The sequence below is a fragment of the Poeciliopsis prolifica genome, unplaced genomic scaffold (genome assembly GCF_027474105.1).
Source record: "Poeciliopsis prolifica strain line A6 unplaced genomic scaffold, Auburn_PproV2 SCAFFOLD018, whole genome shotgun sequence".
NCBI lineage: Eukaryota > Metazoa > Chordata > Actinopteri > Cyprinodontiformes > Poeciliidae > Poeciliopsis > Poeciliopsis prolifica.
The window spans coordinates 3,123,323-3,139,795 of NW_026562393.1; the positions used below are offsets into that span (position 1 = coordinate 3,123,323).

A 16,473-nucleotide genomic window follows, 5' to 3' on the forward strand; every position below is an offset into this window, starting at 1 on the left:
AGCACTCGGATTTGGCTCCATCTTGTTTTCGCCACAAGATGGAGCCAAATAACCACAATCTAAAACGAATAGAAACAATGATTGTAATGGATTTAAATAAAGAACAAATATGGAAGCTAAAAATTGGAAGCAATACTAAAAAAAAAAAAAAAACATTTTTTTTTTTTATTTGTTTTGCTTATATACAGAAATGCAGCCTGTCGTTTATTATTTGGATATCACAATTAGATATGAAACTACTTTAATGCTGTTTTCAGATGCGTTTAGAAATGGCAAAAACGCATCTGATCGGAAAGCACATATTATTTGATTTAAAAAAATACACCTGGCATAAATATTTATTAGTATAAAGAGCTAAAAAGATTAATTGGATCCTTTGGAAACTGCTACAATAAATTAAATAAGAGCTATGTACAAATAAGAATAAATACTACAAATGTATATTTAGTCAAGGGTTTCCCGAAGAAGACTCATGCACATTTATAAAAAGAGGGGGCACCCGGATTTGAACCGGGGACCTCTTGATCTGCAGTCAAATGCTCTACCACTGAGCTATACCCCCACGCTCCTGTCCTGACGACTCAGATGTTTAAGATGCTATGATAGGAAGTGGCAGTTATTCTCGTGGTATGGCATAATACTTTCCAAATACATGTATTTCTTACGTAAATGTATATTTTACTTCGTGCTCAGCACAGAAATCCCTTTGACGACACTGCTCACAGACACGTCAAGTCAGCGTTTCCTTCATATTGTGAGTGGCAACGTTGCCTCCATATGTCGAATAATATACACCAATTAAAGAAAAATATTGCATTTCACATTTAACTCTTTTTGCTGATTACGTTTTACACACTATAATCATGCTAATTATAGTACCTATAATTATTACCACTGAAACAAAAAAGTAAATCTTTCAGCAAATCGAAATAAGTTTTGAACGATAACATGCTTATAATACATTTAAACTTACCTCAATTAAGCTCTGTCAATGCATCAAACAATATATCTTTCATATAATTCAATTATAATAGTTAATCAGTGTTTATATTGCATGTTTCATCTTCCCCCTGGCCCCACTCCCCGCGTTTCACCAGAAATGCCACTTACAATATGGCGCTAACATGGCGTGTCGCTGACGTTCGGTGCGTGAACAACATGGCGGACTCAGTTGTTATTAAGTTGTCTTCCAGCAGATGGAGCCATTTAGACGTTATGGAGGATTAGGTTTTCGACACTACGACACAACTTATCTACCTTTCGAATACATATTTTAACATTACGTTGTCAGATGCTGTATCTGCATACAAACTGTTTTTACTTACTGTAATAACTCAATCATAGTTAGCTGTGATAAATATTTCAAACACGTAATTGATTGAAATTTGTTTACAAAATAAATCGTTTCACTAACACTCTTAAAATTAATTTTCTATCATTTTGGTTATGTATTTAGAATACTAGATTTTCCTACACTTAAGTATAGAGATTTATTTTTTTCATCTGGGATCTCCTTGCATCTTATCGTCGCATTGTGTTGTGTGACGTCAGAGCAGCTAGTTTTGTGTCATTTATGTCCATAAAATACATACATAAAATATTCTTTAAAATACAAAGTATACATGTATATTGGATACATATATCATCCAGTACAAATTTGACTACTCTTTTAACTGCTTGACTTGAGATGATGCTGCATTCAGGTGCAGGGGGAGAAAAAACAATTTTGTTGTAATCGAGCAATAAATTAGCCCACAATAATCCGCAATATGAGTAATGCAACACAATAAAATAGAAACGTTACGTTCAAATGCAAAAGGAAAAAGGCGTTGATTATGAAAAATTAAATAATTGCAGAATGAAATAAATTCAATTAATAAGAACTCTGAAACTAGTGCTGGTATTAAGTTTTAATGGCCATACATTTTAATGATATCTTATAGTCCTCCTGCTAGTTTTTATATTCGCATAAAATGCGGTAAAAATCAATCTTACGAGGATAAGCGAACGCTCCAGGCAGATTTAGCTCCTCCTGGATTTCCACTGTAGTATATTACCAGAAATGTGTCCATGCAAAACGCAGGAACAGTAACTGTTTTTGCTGCCCATCAATGACTCATTAAAAGGATTTGCATTATTATTATTATTATTATTTTTTTTAATTTGTTGTTGTTTAAGTGTGAAGAGTCGCTGTGCTGCCATGAATCCACCGTGTGGGAGATGCAACAAGCCAGTTTATCCTACAGAAAAAATAAACTGCCTTGATAAGGTAAGATGAAAGTCTAACCTTGTTCTCTCATCACTCTGTAGTTCAGAGCTGACATTTGCTGACCTAATCTTTTGGTGACACTCTGGAATTGATGCTTTCATGCCAGTCTCTGCATCTCCACCTAACTGCTTGAATAAATCAAATCAATCTTAACATGCAACTTTACTGCAGGGATCACTAGCTGTTTGTGGGCACATTCAGTTTTGTTTATTTAAAAATATTAAATTCAGAGAAATGTTCTTTTTCGGGATGTGAATTTGATCCAGATGACTTTCTGTATTTGTCACAGACAAAGCACCCTGAGGGAGTACAGCAACCATGTCCGGTTTCTCAAAAGCCTCTGAAAATTAGTAAAATGACAGGGATCCTATTACAATGAGACAATATCATAAATAATAAATAAGAAAAAAATATTAATTGTTACTGAAGGAAGTGTTTCCATTTTTAATGTGACGATGATGCTGTTGAATGTGTTATTTTCTAGAGCTCTGCAAACCTTTTTATTTTGCTTCCCTCCAGTATTGGCACAAAGGCTGTTTCAGCTGTGAAGTCTGCAAGATGGCCCTGAGCATGAACAACTACAAAGGCTTTGAGAAGAAACCCTACTGCACTATGTGAGTGTGTTCACAGTGACCAATAAAAGTTGAAGACTATAAGCAATTAATTTAAAGTTCTTGAATAATTTCACAATACCGACACGGAGCAGAGACTGGACACTCTAGAACTGAAAGCTTGACTTGTACTTGTTCTTGGACTTCGCTCTCTTTCATTTATAGCTTACTAGAGAAAAAAATTATATTTAAGTAAAAACTTGGCATCGGGCCTGGTGTTGGTCTTTTATGGGATTTATTTTTCTTTTTACTAGTTATTTTGAGATAAACAAAAAGCAGTCTCAATATAAAAAAAAATATTGTATACTTTTTCTTTGACTTCATAATCATGCACTAATTATTTGTTGATCTCTAACTTCTTTGAACATCTTTTCAAAACAAACCAGTTCATACTTATAATAAAATTGACATGAAGGATGAATTATCCTAGTCGAAAGCTATCACAAACGTGAATAATGACACTTAGTATATTTATTGGAAATAAAATGTATTCGCAAAAAAATGTGATACATGCAATCACAGATAAAATTTGTTACTAATCAAACTGCCTTCAGTTATCTCCGTCTGCTCATATCTATCTGTTTAGTGCAAAATAACAAATTTGAAGAAATCTAAAGAGAAATTTGTATGGGCTTCAATTAACAATTACAAGATTGTTAAAGTTTATTTAGTGAATAACATTTATTTATGGTTCTGGTCTCTCGTTTGAGTTTTAAGAAAGGGGCTGATAGCTTCCTTTTCAGCTAACCTAACATTATTCAAGGATGTAAAAGGTTGGAGGAAGAAGAAAATAAAATTTAAAGGAGGACAACCAGAAGTCCTGTAAAATGTCAGCCCCATTTCTCAGCATGACAGCTGTTCTAATGGTTCTGCCCTTGGGACGTTCAAGTGATTTCTCACGTTGGATTGAGAACAAATTATTCAAACTGGAGTTATCTCCCCTTGGTTAAAGAAAAGCCATGTGGGAATATTGCACGGGAATATCGCACGGATTACCAAAAGTCTTTAGAATCAAACTGGTCTGAACTGATCAGGCCCAGTTGTGATTTTTCGGGCAGATGTTCTGAATCTTTCTTATACTGCCATCATTCACACACCCGTTGTTATGACATATAATGACTTAAATATCGATCATTTTGGAAGATTTTCCAAACTTCTAAACAGAAACATAGTGTAATTCCCTTCAATGTAGCACATCGAAAGCATGTCTGAGGGACAACATGTTAACTTGACCTACATTAAGTCATGGTGAAGGTGTTTTGAAAAGCCTTCGGGGAGTAAATGTGTGTGACAGGTCAGATATTATATGTTTGCATTCACCTCAATATAGATGAACTGAATTGAATCTTCTAACCCCAAAAAACAAGGTTCTTCTGTGACTTTAAATTAATTCCTACAGAAAATGGGTGTCAATTTACTCATTTTATTCAACACCTTTAATGTTTTGATTTCATGCACTCATTTATTAGGCATTATCCCAAAACCTCCTTCACCATTGTGACCGACACCCCTGAGAATCTACGTCTGAAACAACAGACCCTGCTCAACAGCCAGGTGAGATCGGGCCTCTTTCTCTGCCTTCTCACTTTTCTTTTTCTCATCTCATTTTATTGCTTTGTGCAACTTTCTCTTTCTAATCGTCTCACTCGTTCAGCTCCATGTTTGCTCCAGCAGGGAAAAGCAGACGTATCTTTCAGTTCATCAGTGCTCTCTGTTATTGGAAGAGAAGCTTTAACTTGTCTTCTTTTACAGGCTGTCTAAATCTTGGATTTTTGCATCTTAGCTGCTGCTAACATTCACAGATTTTCTTCCAAAAGCCAGTTTATGTCAGTGAACTGCTCTTTAAGCGCAGAGTCCCTCTGTACCTTCCCTGTTCTTAAGCTCTGGTCTAATCACACTGTTCCTGCCAGCTAATTAACCTGAGCTCAGGGATAAGTCCTCCAAGTCACGCAAATTCAACAAGATTCCCTTGCAGCGTAACTTTGGATACTCTCCTGTCTCACAACATGATTAAAAACGCTATGTCCATTTAAGGTTGCGGTTTCATAAGACTGAAAACTACTTGTGATTCTCAGTCACAATCTTTAAGTTGACTCAGAGGATAGTTGGATGAATGCCCATACACCGATCAGGCAGTGTAAAGTTATGCCTAAAGATGTGTTTGTCCACACTTGGCCTCCAAAATAGACCTGATCAAACCTTTAAAATTGATCATAACGCTGTAAAACTCACTTTCACCAACATGCAGTGGTGAAAGTGTCTAATCTGAAGGTCATCTGAGGGTACTGCATTGACTATCAAATAGATAAATGAGTTGGCATGACAGGCACACAGCTGGTCCCAGTTCACCATGGTGTGGCACTCCACTGGTGCTGAACACAAGGGGAGCCAAACAGCCGTGGGATCCTCTCCAGCAGCTGTCTGACTGGCAATGCCTGCTGATGTTTGAGACAAAGCAGGCTTAATGCGGGAAGAGAAAAGTCCTTTTTTTTTAAATGACTTGTTGCTGTCCTTCAACAATAGCTTCCTTCTTGCCACTCTTTCATTAAGGCCAACCAATAATTGTCCTGTCAACAGATTCTCCCGCCGGACACATTTGCTATACACTCTTTCCTCTGTCAGGTGATGGGTTGAACAGAGCTCTGTCAGACGTTGAAAGCCATAGATTTAGTTTCATAACCTAACTCTAAGATCAGATTACACACAAGTAGACAATGTTTTCACAGTAGGAGACTCTTGTAGTGAATTTTATTTGATGGTACCAGAGTAAAAGGGGCTGAAGACAGATGAACATCACAGGTTTCAGTCTTCTGTTGGTGAAACATTCCAAAAACCTCGCATCCTCGTCCTTTCACTGAAATGTGTTTCATTTTGATTTTATGTGTTATGTGTCAAGTTGTTGCCTGAAATATATATTTATTTATTTATTTATTTATTTATAAAAACAAGCTCAAGGGGTGAGAACAATTTTCATTTTATTCAATTCCATCTCAGCTTTACTTGACCAGAAAACACTCTACCAAGATTTAAACAGCTCTTTAACAAGAGAATCAAAAGATTGGATTCAATTGCAAACAGAGGCATAGAATAAACAAAGAACTGTGGCAACACTAGTGTTTTAGCGCTACACACGTGATGAATATTTCTGACCCACACTGAAGTTTTTGCTTTTTGGGAAGAGCGGACAAATCACAAAAGCCTGTTCAAACAATCATTATTTTCGCACCAGCTGCAACAACAACAAGAATCCCAGGAGGAGATCTATTTTGGTTCCAGATGATTCCTCACAGCCAAGCACAGTAATTGTTCTCGTTCTACAGAGCTGTAAGGACCAAATGTAAAGCCGAAGAGTTGCCCTTCTCTGTTTTGTCTGGATGAAGCGGTTTGCGTCTTTGTTTATAACCATAAAAGTCTCTGCAGTTGAGTTCACTCGCGGCAGCATATTCCTCATAGCAAGAACATGACTCATTTGTGTTTGTGCCTTTGCGGATGTGCGCGTGTGCAGAGTGCAGGGATCTCAGATATAGTTTCAAATAAACAGTTTGACTTCGTTGAATGTAAAATGTTCCCCACGGGGAACTGCAACAAATTGGCACTTAAATCACAGCTCAACTGTGCTTTCTTCTGCACCTATCACCTACTTCAATTATGAAATATTTGATTAAGTTATGATTTTGTTGACATTCTGATGAATCTGTTCATTTTCATCCCTAAAGGTTAAGCTTAGTTGTTTTAATAAACCCTTCATTGGAGTTGACAATATATTTGGTGAGGAAGTCTGGAGGACTATTTATTCAACAAATTCAATTGAAAAGCCCCGTATGTCCCACAATTTACATAAGCAAAAATGTTTGTTTTTCTCATACATTTTTCAATCACCAAATGTCACAGCTATGCAAAGTTCTTTAAGAAATTAGAAAAACACACAGCAGACCAATGGTATCGTAGAAGTTAGTGACCACAGCCGCTTGCAATTAGCTGAAATCCATAAGTACGTAACATCCCCTTTAAAAGTGCACAGTTGTCTATGGCATTAATATAGTTAATGTAATATGCATGCACTGTGGAAACAGCATTATCACTACTGCAGAAGTTATCATAGTCTGTTTCCATTCTTGGGGCTACAGTCGATCAGTTCCCAAGTTCCATTTTCTTTCAAATATTTTAAGATATTTGCTATGAAAATTGGTGAATTTGCAAATGCTGAACTGTGAACCAACCTGTGGCTGTGCAGCCTGTATATCCAGCATGTTAGACAATAACTGCTCATATGTACTCCACACAACTTTGTGTCAAAGAAACTAACTGTCCCGCTTGATGTCAGCTGTAAATAAACTTGAACAAGATGAAAATAATACTTTAAATGTTCTAAAGGAATAAGTATTTTGTAGTAAAGGTAAAGGTGATTTTATTTATATAGCCCATTTTCAGCAACAAGGCAGTACAAAGTGTGGATACTGAAGAGCTTTGTGACATTTGGCAACAAATAAAGCAGCTTTTCATCTGAAAGACGATTGGTGTTTTTTTCAGGCCCTTTACAAGGAGGACTTTGAGAAGAACAAGGGGAAAGGCTTCAGCGTGGTGGTCGACACACCAGAGATGCAGAGACTGAAGAAGACGCAAGACCAGATTAGCAACGTGAGTGCAGTTTTTACTTAACCCCAGATTTTCTAATCCAAAAACACATAGTCAAGCCAAATGCCACCCAGCATGGTCGGTTTTGGAAGCAAAACTGAAAAATAGAGTTTAAGTTTGACCTTCTTTCCAGGTCTAGCAATGTCTACTTCCAGACTTTGTTTCCTGTCTTATTCTCTGGAATTGAATGTCCTTCTGTCCATCAGTCCATTCATCACCTCCTGGCAGTAAACAGTGTTAGTAGATTTCCTTTTCATAGTGAGCTTTTGTATTAAAACTTTGAAATGGCTCATACGGATCAGCAGTTTTGGAAATTTGTGTGTGGAAAAGTGGAAACTTGACATGTGAAAAGTGCAGGAACCCTGCAGATGGCAGCGAAGGAAGTCAGAGAGCAATCCTGCAGAATCACAAAGGCACATTTCTGACATTTCTCCTCGTCCGCTCCGGAGCAGCTGCCCTATATGGTCAAAATCCCTCAGCTGTGGACATAAACTAAACTGCGCTACACACACACACACTTCCATTTTCTCTCATGAGAGCATGTGTTACAGATAGGAATGATGAGTATTAAGCTGCATGTCAAAAGGCCATAATCTTTTTTTTCCCTCTTTTCCCACATTGTTCTGCATTTTCTCCTGCAGAACTTTACTGTGGCATTAGCTCCCTCTTCCTAATCCTCTTTACGCTCTCTGTGGGCTGAAGCTGCTGCACCTGAGTTACAGTGCAAATATTTTTGCTCTTGTTGCCATCTCCTAAAATGGTGAACTGTTCGCATTAAAGCAAAACCTGCCGAGAGGGGAAACAGTTCAGTGTAAGCATTTATTGCCCTCTTGTGGATTAAACGTGCATTTGTTTGTGCAGATCAAGTACCATGAAGAGTTTGAGAAAAGTAAGATTCGAAGTGATGCGCCTCCTCCTGAAAACAGACAAGGTCAGATGTTTCTGCGTTTATGACTTTATTGTTTGTTTGTTTGTTGTTTTTTTTATAAAAGCATGGTCATGTGTCTGTACATGTGTCTGTACAGAACAAGAATTGCAAGCATCAAACTCTGAAAGATTCAACCAGCCTGCTGAACAGATGCGCCCCGCTGTAGTGTCGCCACCTAGTGGAGGGGTAAGGCAATAACATCAGTGTTTGTTTAAACCCGAGTGGGAGGCTATTAGCTGATCTTAAGCAATTGAGTAATTAATTAGACTGTGAGACTGTTTTTGTACATTTCATAGTAAAAGTATTTATCCTACTATGAATTTCTCATTTCGTCACAATGTCCAATATAATTTCTTTGGATATTTGGGAAACGCCCCCAGAAAGTCGTGCATATGGTGTTAACAAAAGGATACGTGGCTTTGACTTCAACAATAAAATCTGAAAAGTATGGCATACAATTTACCTTCCACTTTGTACTTTGCTGTAAGCCTTGAAGGGGTTTAAGTAAATATGTGGAAGATGATCAAATGAGACAAGGGACATTTATGGGCCTATATGCAAAGCAATTATGTGGCAAAAATAAACATTACACATCATTCTGAGCTCATCATCCTCAATGAAATATGACAGTACTGTGGTGTGTGTGGATGCTTTTCTTCAGGATGGACAGGGAAGCTTGCCACAAGTTAGAAGGAATAGCAAACTGGGTAGGATACCTTTTTGAGGACAAAACATTTAGAAATCCATCCCAAAAATGTCAAGGAAAAACATCTTTGCTTATTTGAACATCTGTGGGCGTGCAGACCTGAATGAATATTGTTGCAACAGTCTGCCCTCTGTTCTCCAGCAGGGAAATCAAATGCAAATCAATCCATTTCAACTCAGGTTTGATGTTACATATGTATATTTGTCCCAATCTCGCTTCCTTCTCTCATTCAGAAGCGTTACCAGGCCTTGTACAGCTACGTGGCAGCGGAGGCAGATGAAGTTTCTCTGCAGGAAGGTGATCTGGTCTTGGATGTTGAGCCAATCGACGAGGGCTGGATGTTCGGATGCAACCAGCGCACCGGGAAGAGGGGAATGCTGCCGGCCAATTATGTCCGACCTATTTGAGAAACAATTAATATACATGTAAACCAGGCAAAGCACACATTAGGACAAACTCCTGCAATGTGGATTTAGACTGACTGCTGTATGTTAAAGAGTTTTTCTGGCATTTTGACTTTTGGTATTTTTCAGTAAAGTGGAACTGGCCCCAATAAAAAAAATTAAAAAAAAACCTCTATCTAAAAAAAATGTAAATTTCAATATAAAACTTAATTTTAACTACAGGCTGTAGCTTCATGATGCATTCATTTCTGAAATAGTTTTTTTGTTGTTGCTTAAAACTTCAATTTTGCTTATCTGCCAATCTGTGCCTTCTAAGGTTGGAAAAGAAAATACAAAATATTTATTATATTTAGCTTTATTCAAAACATTGTCACAGTAAAATTTTACCTAAACATTTTAAAACAAATACTTTTCTTTACAAATCATGTTGAAGTTAAAAAACAAAACCAAAGCACCATCTTAAAGTTTTCAAAAAAAAAAAAAATGTAGCACGGACAAAAATGATCGGCAGAGAAGGAGGTAGTGTTGCTGTGAAAACAGTCCTTCACGCCGTCGGCGTCAGCTTCATGGCGGACAGACAAGCAGCCCTTCTGATGATTTTTTTATAGAGCTTTGACGGCAACAAGTCGAGCCTGAAGAGCTCAGAGTTTCCGCTGATGAAATCTTCACTCAATCTGGAACAAAGAAAGTATATCAATTAAATGGTACATATGCTCAGAATACTTTACTATGCTTTAAACAAACAGCTAATAGTGAAAATAAATAAAGGTTATTTTTAAAAAGCTACTTTAAAAAAAAAAAAAGTTTTAAGGCAAAGACAAACAAGAGCTCAATTCCTGGTGTATATAGCCTGGCGATAAAGATTAATCTCAACTTAACATTCACTATAAACAATAAGAAAGGAACTGATCTGCAACTGGCAGAAGTAACTTTCATTGTTCAGGGCATAAAAAGTTTTAAAATAAATCTTTATTATGACTTGTACACAAACAGCATAGTGTGATGCCATTATTAACCAACAATAAGTTCATTAGCTTTACTTCAACTCCTCAGGTGCAAATGGACCAACACAGGCCGAGGGTGAAAGCAGTAAAGGCTAAGAGTGTTCCCTCAATTTTACTGTATGCAACATGCAGGGGTAACAACATACAGAGAATTAGAGGCCAGGCTTGGATTTTATAACTGGGTTTTTTTAAGTATGGGTTCGCAATACCTGCAGAGAGAGTACGGCTGCGTCTGGAAGATTAAAACGTCCCTGCAGTGATGTTGCTTTGGAGCCCTCATAACAGACACCTGGAAAAGTTTGAAGCATTAATGCCTCATTAGAGATTAAGTGCTTGAAAAAGTAAACTACGTGAGCCGCAAGGGACAAAAAACAATCGCATCCTAAACAGGATGTATATCAAGCTCAGCAGATCAAACTATGGTTATGTTTTTCACTTTAGAACATGCATGTCACTTAACACAACTGGCTAGTTTATTAAAGATGTAAAAATCAAACATGGCTCATAATTTGAAGCATTAAACCACTTGTAGTGAATTACGCAACTGCTTTGATCTCTGGCTCCTATATTAGCAGTTATTAGGTTTAAAAGGTACATCAGCTATTTGCTGCGGCCTGTTGGTGCTGTGTGTAAAGGGCTAGATATAGTTTTTGTGTAAACATGTTGTGAAACAGGAGAAATAACGGAGTTGGATTTGCACATACAGAGTCCACAAGGACGCAGAAGTCACTGTTTCCCCCAAAGACGACAACATCACCGTCACTTCCCAGACAAGCAGTGTGACAAACCCTGAAAAAAGAAAGAAAAACAAACAGAATCTTTAGCTGAAAGTCTTTAAAAAATGGTTGATAAAAAGTGAAAGAACCTGACAACCATCCTTTGGTAGATGAACTATTTTATAACTTTTCAGCCATTGGCTCTTCGGCAGTATCCCTAGTAATTTGGTTCTTATAGATTCAAACTGAAAGACTCAACAAATTGTGAACAGACATCTGGCAAAAGAAAATAGAAATTGAATTTAATGTTAGTTATAGCTCATCTAAATTTTGGATTCTGGAATTTGGTAGCATTTTCCACTCACAACTGATTAAGAGATCAGGATCCAAAGTGAGCAAACAGATCAGTTACCTGGGCTTATCATTGTGTGGGTGCTTCATCTTTGTCCACTCTCTCTTCTGTGTGTTAAACAGCCAGGCATCATCTGGAAGTGATTATATAAACAGTGTTTTGCAGTTAACATGAACCAGAAGAAAATAAACTTTACAGGCCTCAAGTTAGTCAGACTTACTCAGGGTTTTCCCATTCATGCCAAGGCCACCGTATACGAACAGAGTTTGGTCCGACACAGAGTTCATAGTGTGCATGAAGCGCCCCGGGGGAGAACCACAAGGGAAGTTGTCACTGAGTAAATCAGAGCAAAAAAGGCAGTGAAATTATAAGCTGGGTAATAGAGGCAAAGTCAAGCCATATGAGCAAGAAAATATTTACAATCTACTCCAAGTCCAGGTCTCGAGGTCCAAGCAGAAAATATCCAACTCTCCCGTTTCCTGCAAACAAAAGAACGGTACATCATTTTTGTGGGCCATTAAACACTTTATTTTAGCATAGAACTAAAATCTGCTCTAACAGATTTTTTGTTAAATAGCAGGAACTTTAGTGGGGTCTAGCTTTGGTTAAAGGTGATCGAGTTAAGTTCTGATTTGTCTCAAAGTTCCTAGAGGTGACAGGGCAAGGCATGGGCTCAGAGAAGAACCATTTGTGGATGGAGCCCTCTGTCCCGTCACAACAGGAAAGAGCTTCTGAAACAGGAAAGGGCTTTACCCAAACTGTCAAGAGGGAAGTCTTATCCTATACAAATCTATCTGGAACATCACAACATGTTGCAGCATGAATGTTTTTCCTAGAAATACTAGCTAAAGAATGTCTGATGAGAAGATTGCTTCAGTTGAGTTTTTAAGTTGCTTGAAACACTCACCATGCCACCAGTGATGTAACCTTTGTGTCCTAGTATGGAGCTGGCATGGCAGCCTCTAGGAGAAGGAGCAGGACCCTGGATGGAAAAAAAAAATTTAAATAAAAAAATTCTTCTTGTTAACATTCAGACACCAGACAGGCAGAACATGTACATAATTCTGTCAGATATTGATTAAATTTATTGCTAGGCAGCAAAACCCTTGAAAGTACTAGAATTATGACAATTTAATATTCAGATAAAGCCATGCTGTTACAGTGTACACAGCCTGTTTGCCTTCTTTACATCCAACATGGAGACTTCCAGCTGTTCATATTTAAGACAAAACAGTAAGGCCTTTGTTGCAGCATTTCATCTGGATGGTTGTGTAGCTAATGAAAACACAAGATTTAGTTTCTCAAAAGAATTGAGTATCACATTAGTCACACCCTTCTTTCCTTTTCCCATAAAAATGTAAAATCTAGCAAAAAAAAAAAAACAAACAATAAGACAGATTGCCAGTCCCCTGTTTGTAGTCGGCTAACACACAACATAATCGATTTTTTTGATTATGACGAATTTATGCGGACTATAAATTCATATAATCAGCAGAGGGGAGAAGGAAATGTTTTCAATAAGGGATCCACAGAGTCCTTATCAATGAAGGGTAAAAGTAGAACAAAATCTGTTATTTTATAAGTTTATAAGTTTAGTCTCCTCTGTTGACAGACCTGTGCAAAGTTCCAATTTGTTCCACAAAAAAAAAATAAATGTGATCCTTCGTCTACCTCACACACATACACAAAAGACGACTTTAAAAACCAGGTTTAAATTTTATCTTCTGGTACTTCACTACTAGAAGCCTGATGCTGTCTTAGTAATACTAGCAGACAACATTTTTTACCCATCCACCATATTCAACCTCACCTGAGTCAAGGGTGCGCTCCATGTAGAAGACTGCGTGTCAAAGACGCAGACCTCGTTATTCCATCCCCAGCATCGAAACAAAGTGTTTCCGATCATTGCCTAGAAGGGTAGGAGAAATAGGAATCTTGTTCAAGAAAAATAATCCAACGCAACAAAATGTTGCACTTTGCCAGGCTTGGCATTTACCCAGGACATATCTTCTACAATGAAGCTTGATGATGATGTGTTCTGTGCCTCTGCTACGGTCTTACAGCCATATCCCCCAAAGTAGATCAGTCTGCAGGAACAATAAGCTACTATCAATATGGAATACTGAAAGAAACCCAACCCTTACCCTAACCCTTAATGGAACGTCAAAATAGCAGCCCATATTGCTTAACATATAAAAACCATATCACTATGTTGGAAGAATTGTAAAGAGGAACAGATGACAGTAGAGCCAACAAGCAGACAGGCTGATGGCAGCAACCTGACCTGCCTCTGTGTACCCAACAGGAGTGATTGTCACGGGGTGAGGGCGTCACTCCCTTTGTGTCGGTGACTCTTGTCCAGGAGAAGCACGGCTGAGCAACGTCCACTCTGAACAACTGCAAACAGAAACGGACCGCATTGCTCTCAGTCAAATATTTAGCTCCACATTTTGCAACTAATTAAATTTTTTATTATCAGAATTTGTAAAAACCCACAAGACAAACTTCATCTAGCTTTTTCAAACATCATTATGAAACTTTACCGACCGGATATAGAAGCTACAGTTAGTCAGGCACCACTTCTATGGATTTTTTTTTTTTTTACTTGCAAAAGGGAGACATTCACAGTTTGATGTCCAACCCCCTCACCTGGTTGGAGTATCCGTCAGAATCGCATCCTCCAAAGATGTAGAGCGTGCTGTTAATATTGGAGCCACAGAACCCAGATAAGCCTTTGGGGCTCTCTCCAGTGATCTCCTTACACTCCCTATTTCACCAAAAAGAAAAGGGTTAAAGTAGTCATTGTCAAGGGCTGGCTACAGTTTTAGCACAACTGACTGCAGTTTTCTGAACCGCCAAGGAAATCTTTTCACTGATTCTACAAGCAATGTTTTCAGTCTGAAGCCACCAGTTCTATCAAAATGAAACCTCCCGGTTTGCATTCCTAACTTGAAGGTCAAAATGACACAGCTTTAATGTTTGCTGCTGCATAGCCTTGTATCTCACCACTTCCCACTGTCCAGATCACAGAGGCATATCTCACTACTGGGCAGCACAACATCCTGTCCAGCAACTACCTGCAAGGAAACAAAGCAAAGAAAGTCAGACAGACATCAATGTTACTTTTATCTTCTGTGAAAAGTAATAAAGATGATGCAAGATTTAAGCATGCAGTGGCTCTGATATAGTTTCAAGAATATTTTGACACTATTTATAGTGTGCAAGATCCGCACGATTCATCCATTCTCACACTTTTCACTAGTTTCAGCATCGATAAAGGATCATAAGTTCCATGTGAATTTCAGCTTTCCACTTGCACAGGTTTCAGCGATCATTTCTGAGTCATTTAGAGATACTTTTAAGCTTCTTTCAGATCAACTCCTTTTCACATGCAAATCTGATGTCAAATCAACTTTCTAATGGTCTCATAGCCTGCAATGTCAAATACTTGCATACAAAAATGAAAATCTGCAAAGTTTCAGTGAAAGCATGCTTTTACTTTTTAACCATCTCTCCAAAAGTGATGTGTGAACATTAAAACTCTTCATTTCTGACCTAAATGGCCACCTTGATGTGATTCCATTAATTTAATCTTCTGAAAATTGCTGGACTACAACAAATTTCAATTGTGCATAAAGTAACATGACATACTGCTGCAAAATGTACAGCTAAAAGAGACAACCAAAAACTAAACAAAGACTCTGTACATCTGGGATGCTCAAGTCTAGTTCGGCTACCCCGCAACTTTTAAACGCATCTCTTCAACACACCTGAATCAAACGGCTGAATTTCCTCGGCAGCATTTCATTCAAGTCACTCATTTGATTCAGGTGTGTTGGAGAAGAGTTGCAGCATCCCTGCTCCATAAATACAGTACTGTGTCATCAGCATATTGGAGTGTATATTTTATAATGCTAATTTATTCGTACACAGAGAGAAAGAGAATTTGTCCAAGGACAAAACCCTGGGGAACACACTTAAAATGATAGAAAACGTGAAGCTGCGGCCAGGTGTGAAAACAGCCATTTGACACATGAAGTCAAAAAATTGCATATCAATAAAAAAAATTTAAATAAGTTGCACACTCCTGAATATTCAGCAAAATAATACCGAGACACATTTATAGTTCCTTCCTCCTACCCGCACAGGTAACCAATTCCCCTGTTCTCACCTGGTGCCCTCCCCACACATACAGAGTGTTGCTGTGTATGAACGCCGTGTGGCTGCTCCTCTCCAGCCGCGTCACAGAAGCCTCCCCGCGGACCGAATCCATCCCCAGGGCGCTGCTTCCCCGCCCAATGCGCTCAGTTAAAAAACAAGTAAAAACTGCTGTCAGCGGAGAGGACTTAAAGCTGAACTTAAAGACTCGGAGAGACACAGACAGGCTGGTGGCCGCCTGCGGCTGAGAGAGAACAGCTGACCGCGTTCAAGAATTTGGCTAAACGTGTTTTTCAGGCTCGCGCTCCTGTTTTAAACTCCTCCCATTAGAGAAACGCTTCACGCGAGCTCACCTAGAAACTAAACTAGAAAGAGTCGCTGATCGTGATGCTGTTTGTTGCATTGCTGAAGACCACCTGTTAGCTTTCTGCCTCGTCTTCTTGAACTAATAATGCAATCCGAAATGAGAGAACCTTTTGCAAACAGCATGGATGGAAATACTTGATGGGTTTGAGTTAATTGCAAAGTTGCTGAGATCAAGGATAGAAGAGTGCAAATTAAATGATGCATTCAGTGTAATTTTACAAAATGTATTGGTGGAATTTGTGTTTTCATGTATAAAAATATGCATTTATGTAATGAAAAAAATAAACACTCCTAAAGAGATAAAAACCGTATCTGTTTCTTGGT

General features: G+C 38.1%; 2 protein-coding genes and 1 non-coding gene across 3 annotated transcripts; 1 reads left to right on the top strand and 2 right to left on the bottom strand.

The window, feature by feature from the left end:
* Positions 1-490: 490 nt before the first annotated feature.
* On the bottom strand, positions 491-562 carry trnac-gca (transfer RNA cysteine (anticodon GCA)). Its single transcript has one exon. It is a non-coding gene; the product is annotated as a tRNA-Cys (tRNA).
* A 1,531-nt stretch (positions 563-2,093) lies between these two features.
* On the top strand, positions 2,094-9,659 carry LOC129368321 (LIM and SH3 domain protein 1-like). Its single transcript, XM_055043247.1, has 7 exons — positions 2,094-2,269; positions 2,789-2,883; positions 4,350-4,434; positions 7,411-7,518; positions 8,377-8,446; positions 8,541-8,629; positions 9,383-9,659. Exons 1-7 carry the CDS (start codon positions 2,201-2,203, stop codon positions 9,554-9,556), a joined length of 690 nt encoding a protein of 229 aa, XP_054899222.1. The 5' UTR covers positions 2,094-2,200; the 3' UTR covers positions 9,557-9,659.
* Positions 9,660-9,874: 215 nt separating this feature from the next.
* Positions 9,875-16,062, bottom strand: LOC129368320 (kelch domain-containing protein 1-like). The gene is made up of 13 exons (XM_055043246.1): positions 15,797-16,062; positions 14,632-14,702; positions 14,275-14,392; positions 13,910-14,022; positions 13,622-13,712; positions 13,436-13,534; positions 12,533-12,607; positions 12,046-12,104; positions 11,846-11,958; positions 11,686-11,758; positions 11,262-11,346; positions 10,767-10,846; positions 9,875-10,227 (listed from the first exon to the last, which is right to left on the bottom strand). The coding sequence occupies exons 1-13, from the start codon at positions 15,896-15,898 to the stop codon at positions 10,098-10,100; spliced, it is 1,209 nt and encodes a 402-aa protein (XP_054899221.1). The 5' UTR covers positions 15,899-16,062; the 3' UTR covers positions 9,875-10,097.
* Positions 16,063-16,473: the final 411 nt, after the last annotated feature.

Excerpts from the sequence above, each read along its gene's own strand:
- LOC129368321 (XM_055043247.1), top strand. The coding sequence starts at position 2,201 with ATGAATCCACCGTGTGGGAGATGCAACAAGCCAGTTTATCCTACAGAA. Across the intron at positions 4,435-7,410 it reads AGACCCTGCTCAACAGCCAG|GCCCTTTACAAGGAGGACTT; the intron begins GTGAGATCGGGC and ends TGTTTTTTTCAG. Across the intron at positions 7,519-8,376 it reads CGCAAGACCAGATTAGCAAC|ATCAAGTACCATGAAGAGTT; the intron begins GTGAGTGCAGTT and ends TTGTTTGTGCAG.
- LOC129368320 (XM_055043246.1), bottom strand. The coding sequence starts at position 15,898 with ATGGATTCGGTCCGCGGGGAGGCTTCTGTGACGCGGCTGGAGAGGAGC. Across the intron at positions 11,759-11,845 it reads CATGAATGGGAAAACCCTGA|ATGATGCCTGGCTGTTTAAC; the intron begins GTAAGTCTGACT and ends AATCACTTCCAG. Across the intron at positions 10,228-10,766 it reads CAGCCGTACTCTCTCTGCAG|ATTGAGTGAAGATTTCATCA; the intron begins GTATTGCGAACC and ends TCTTTGTTCCAG.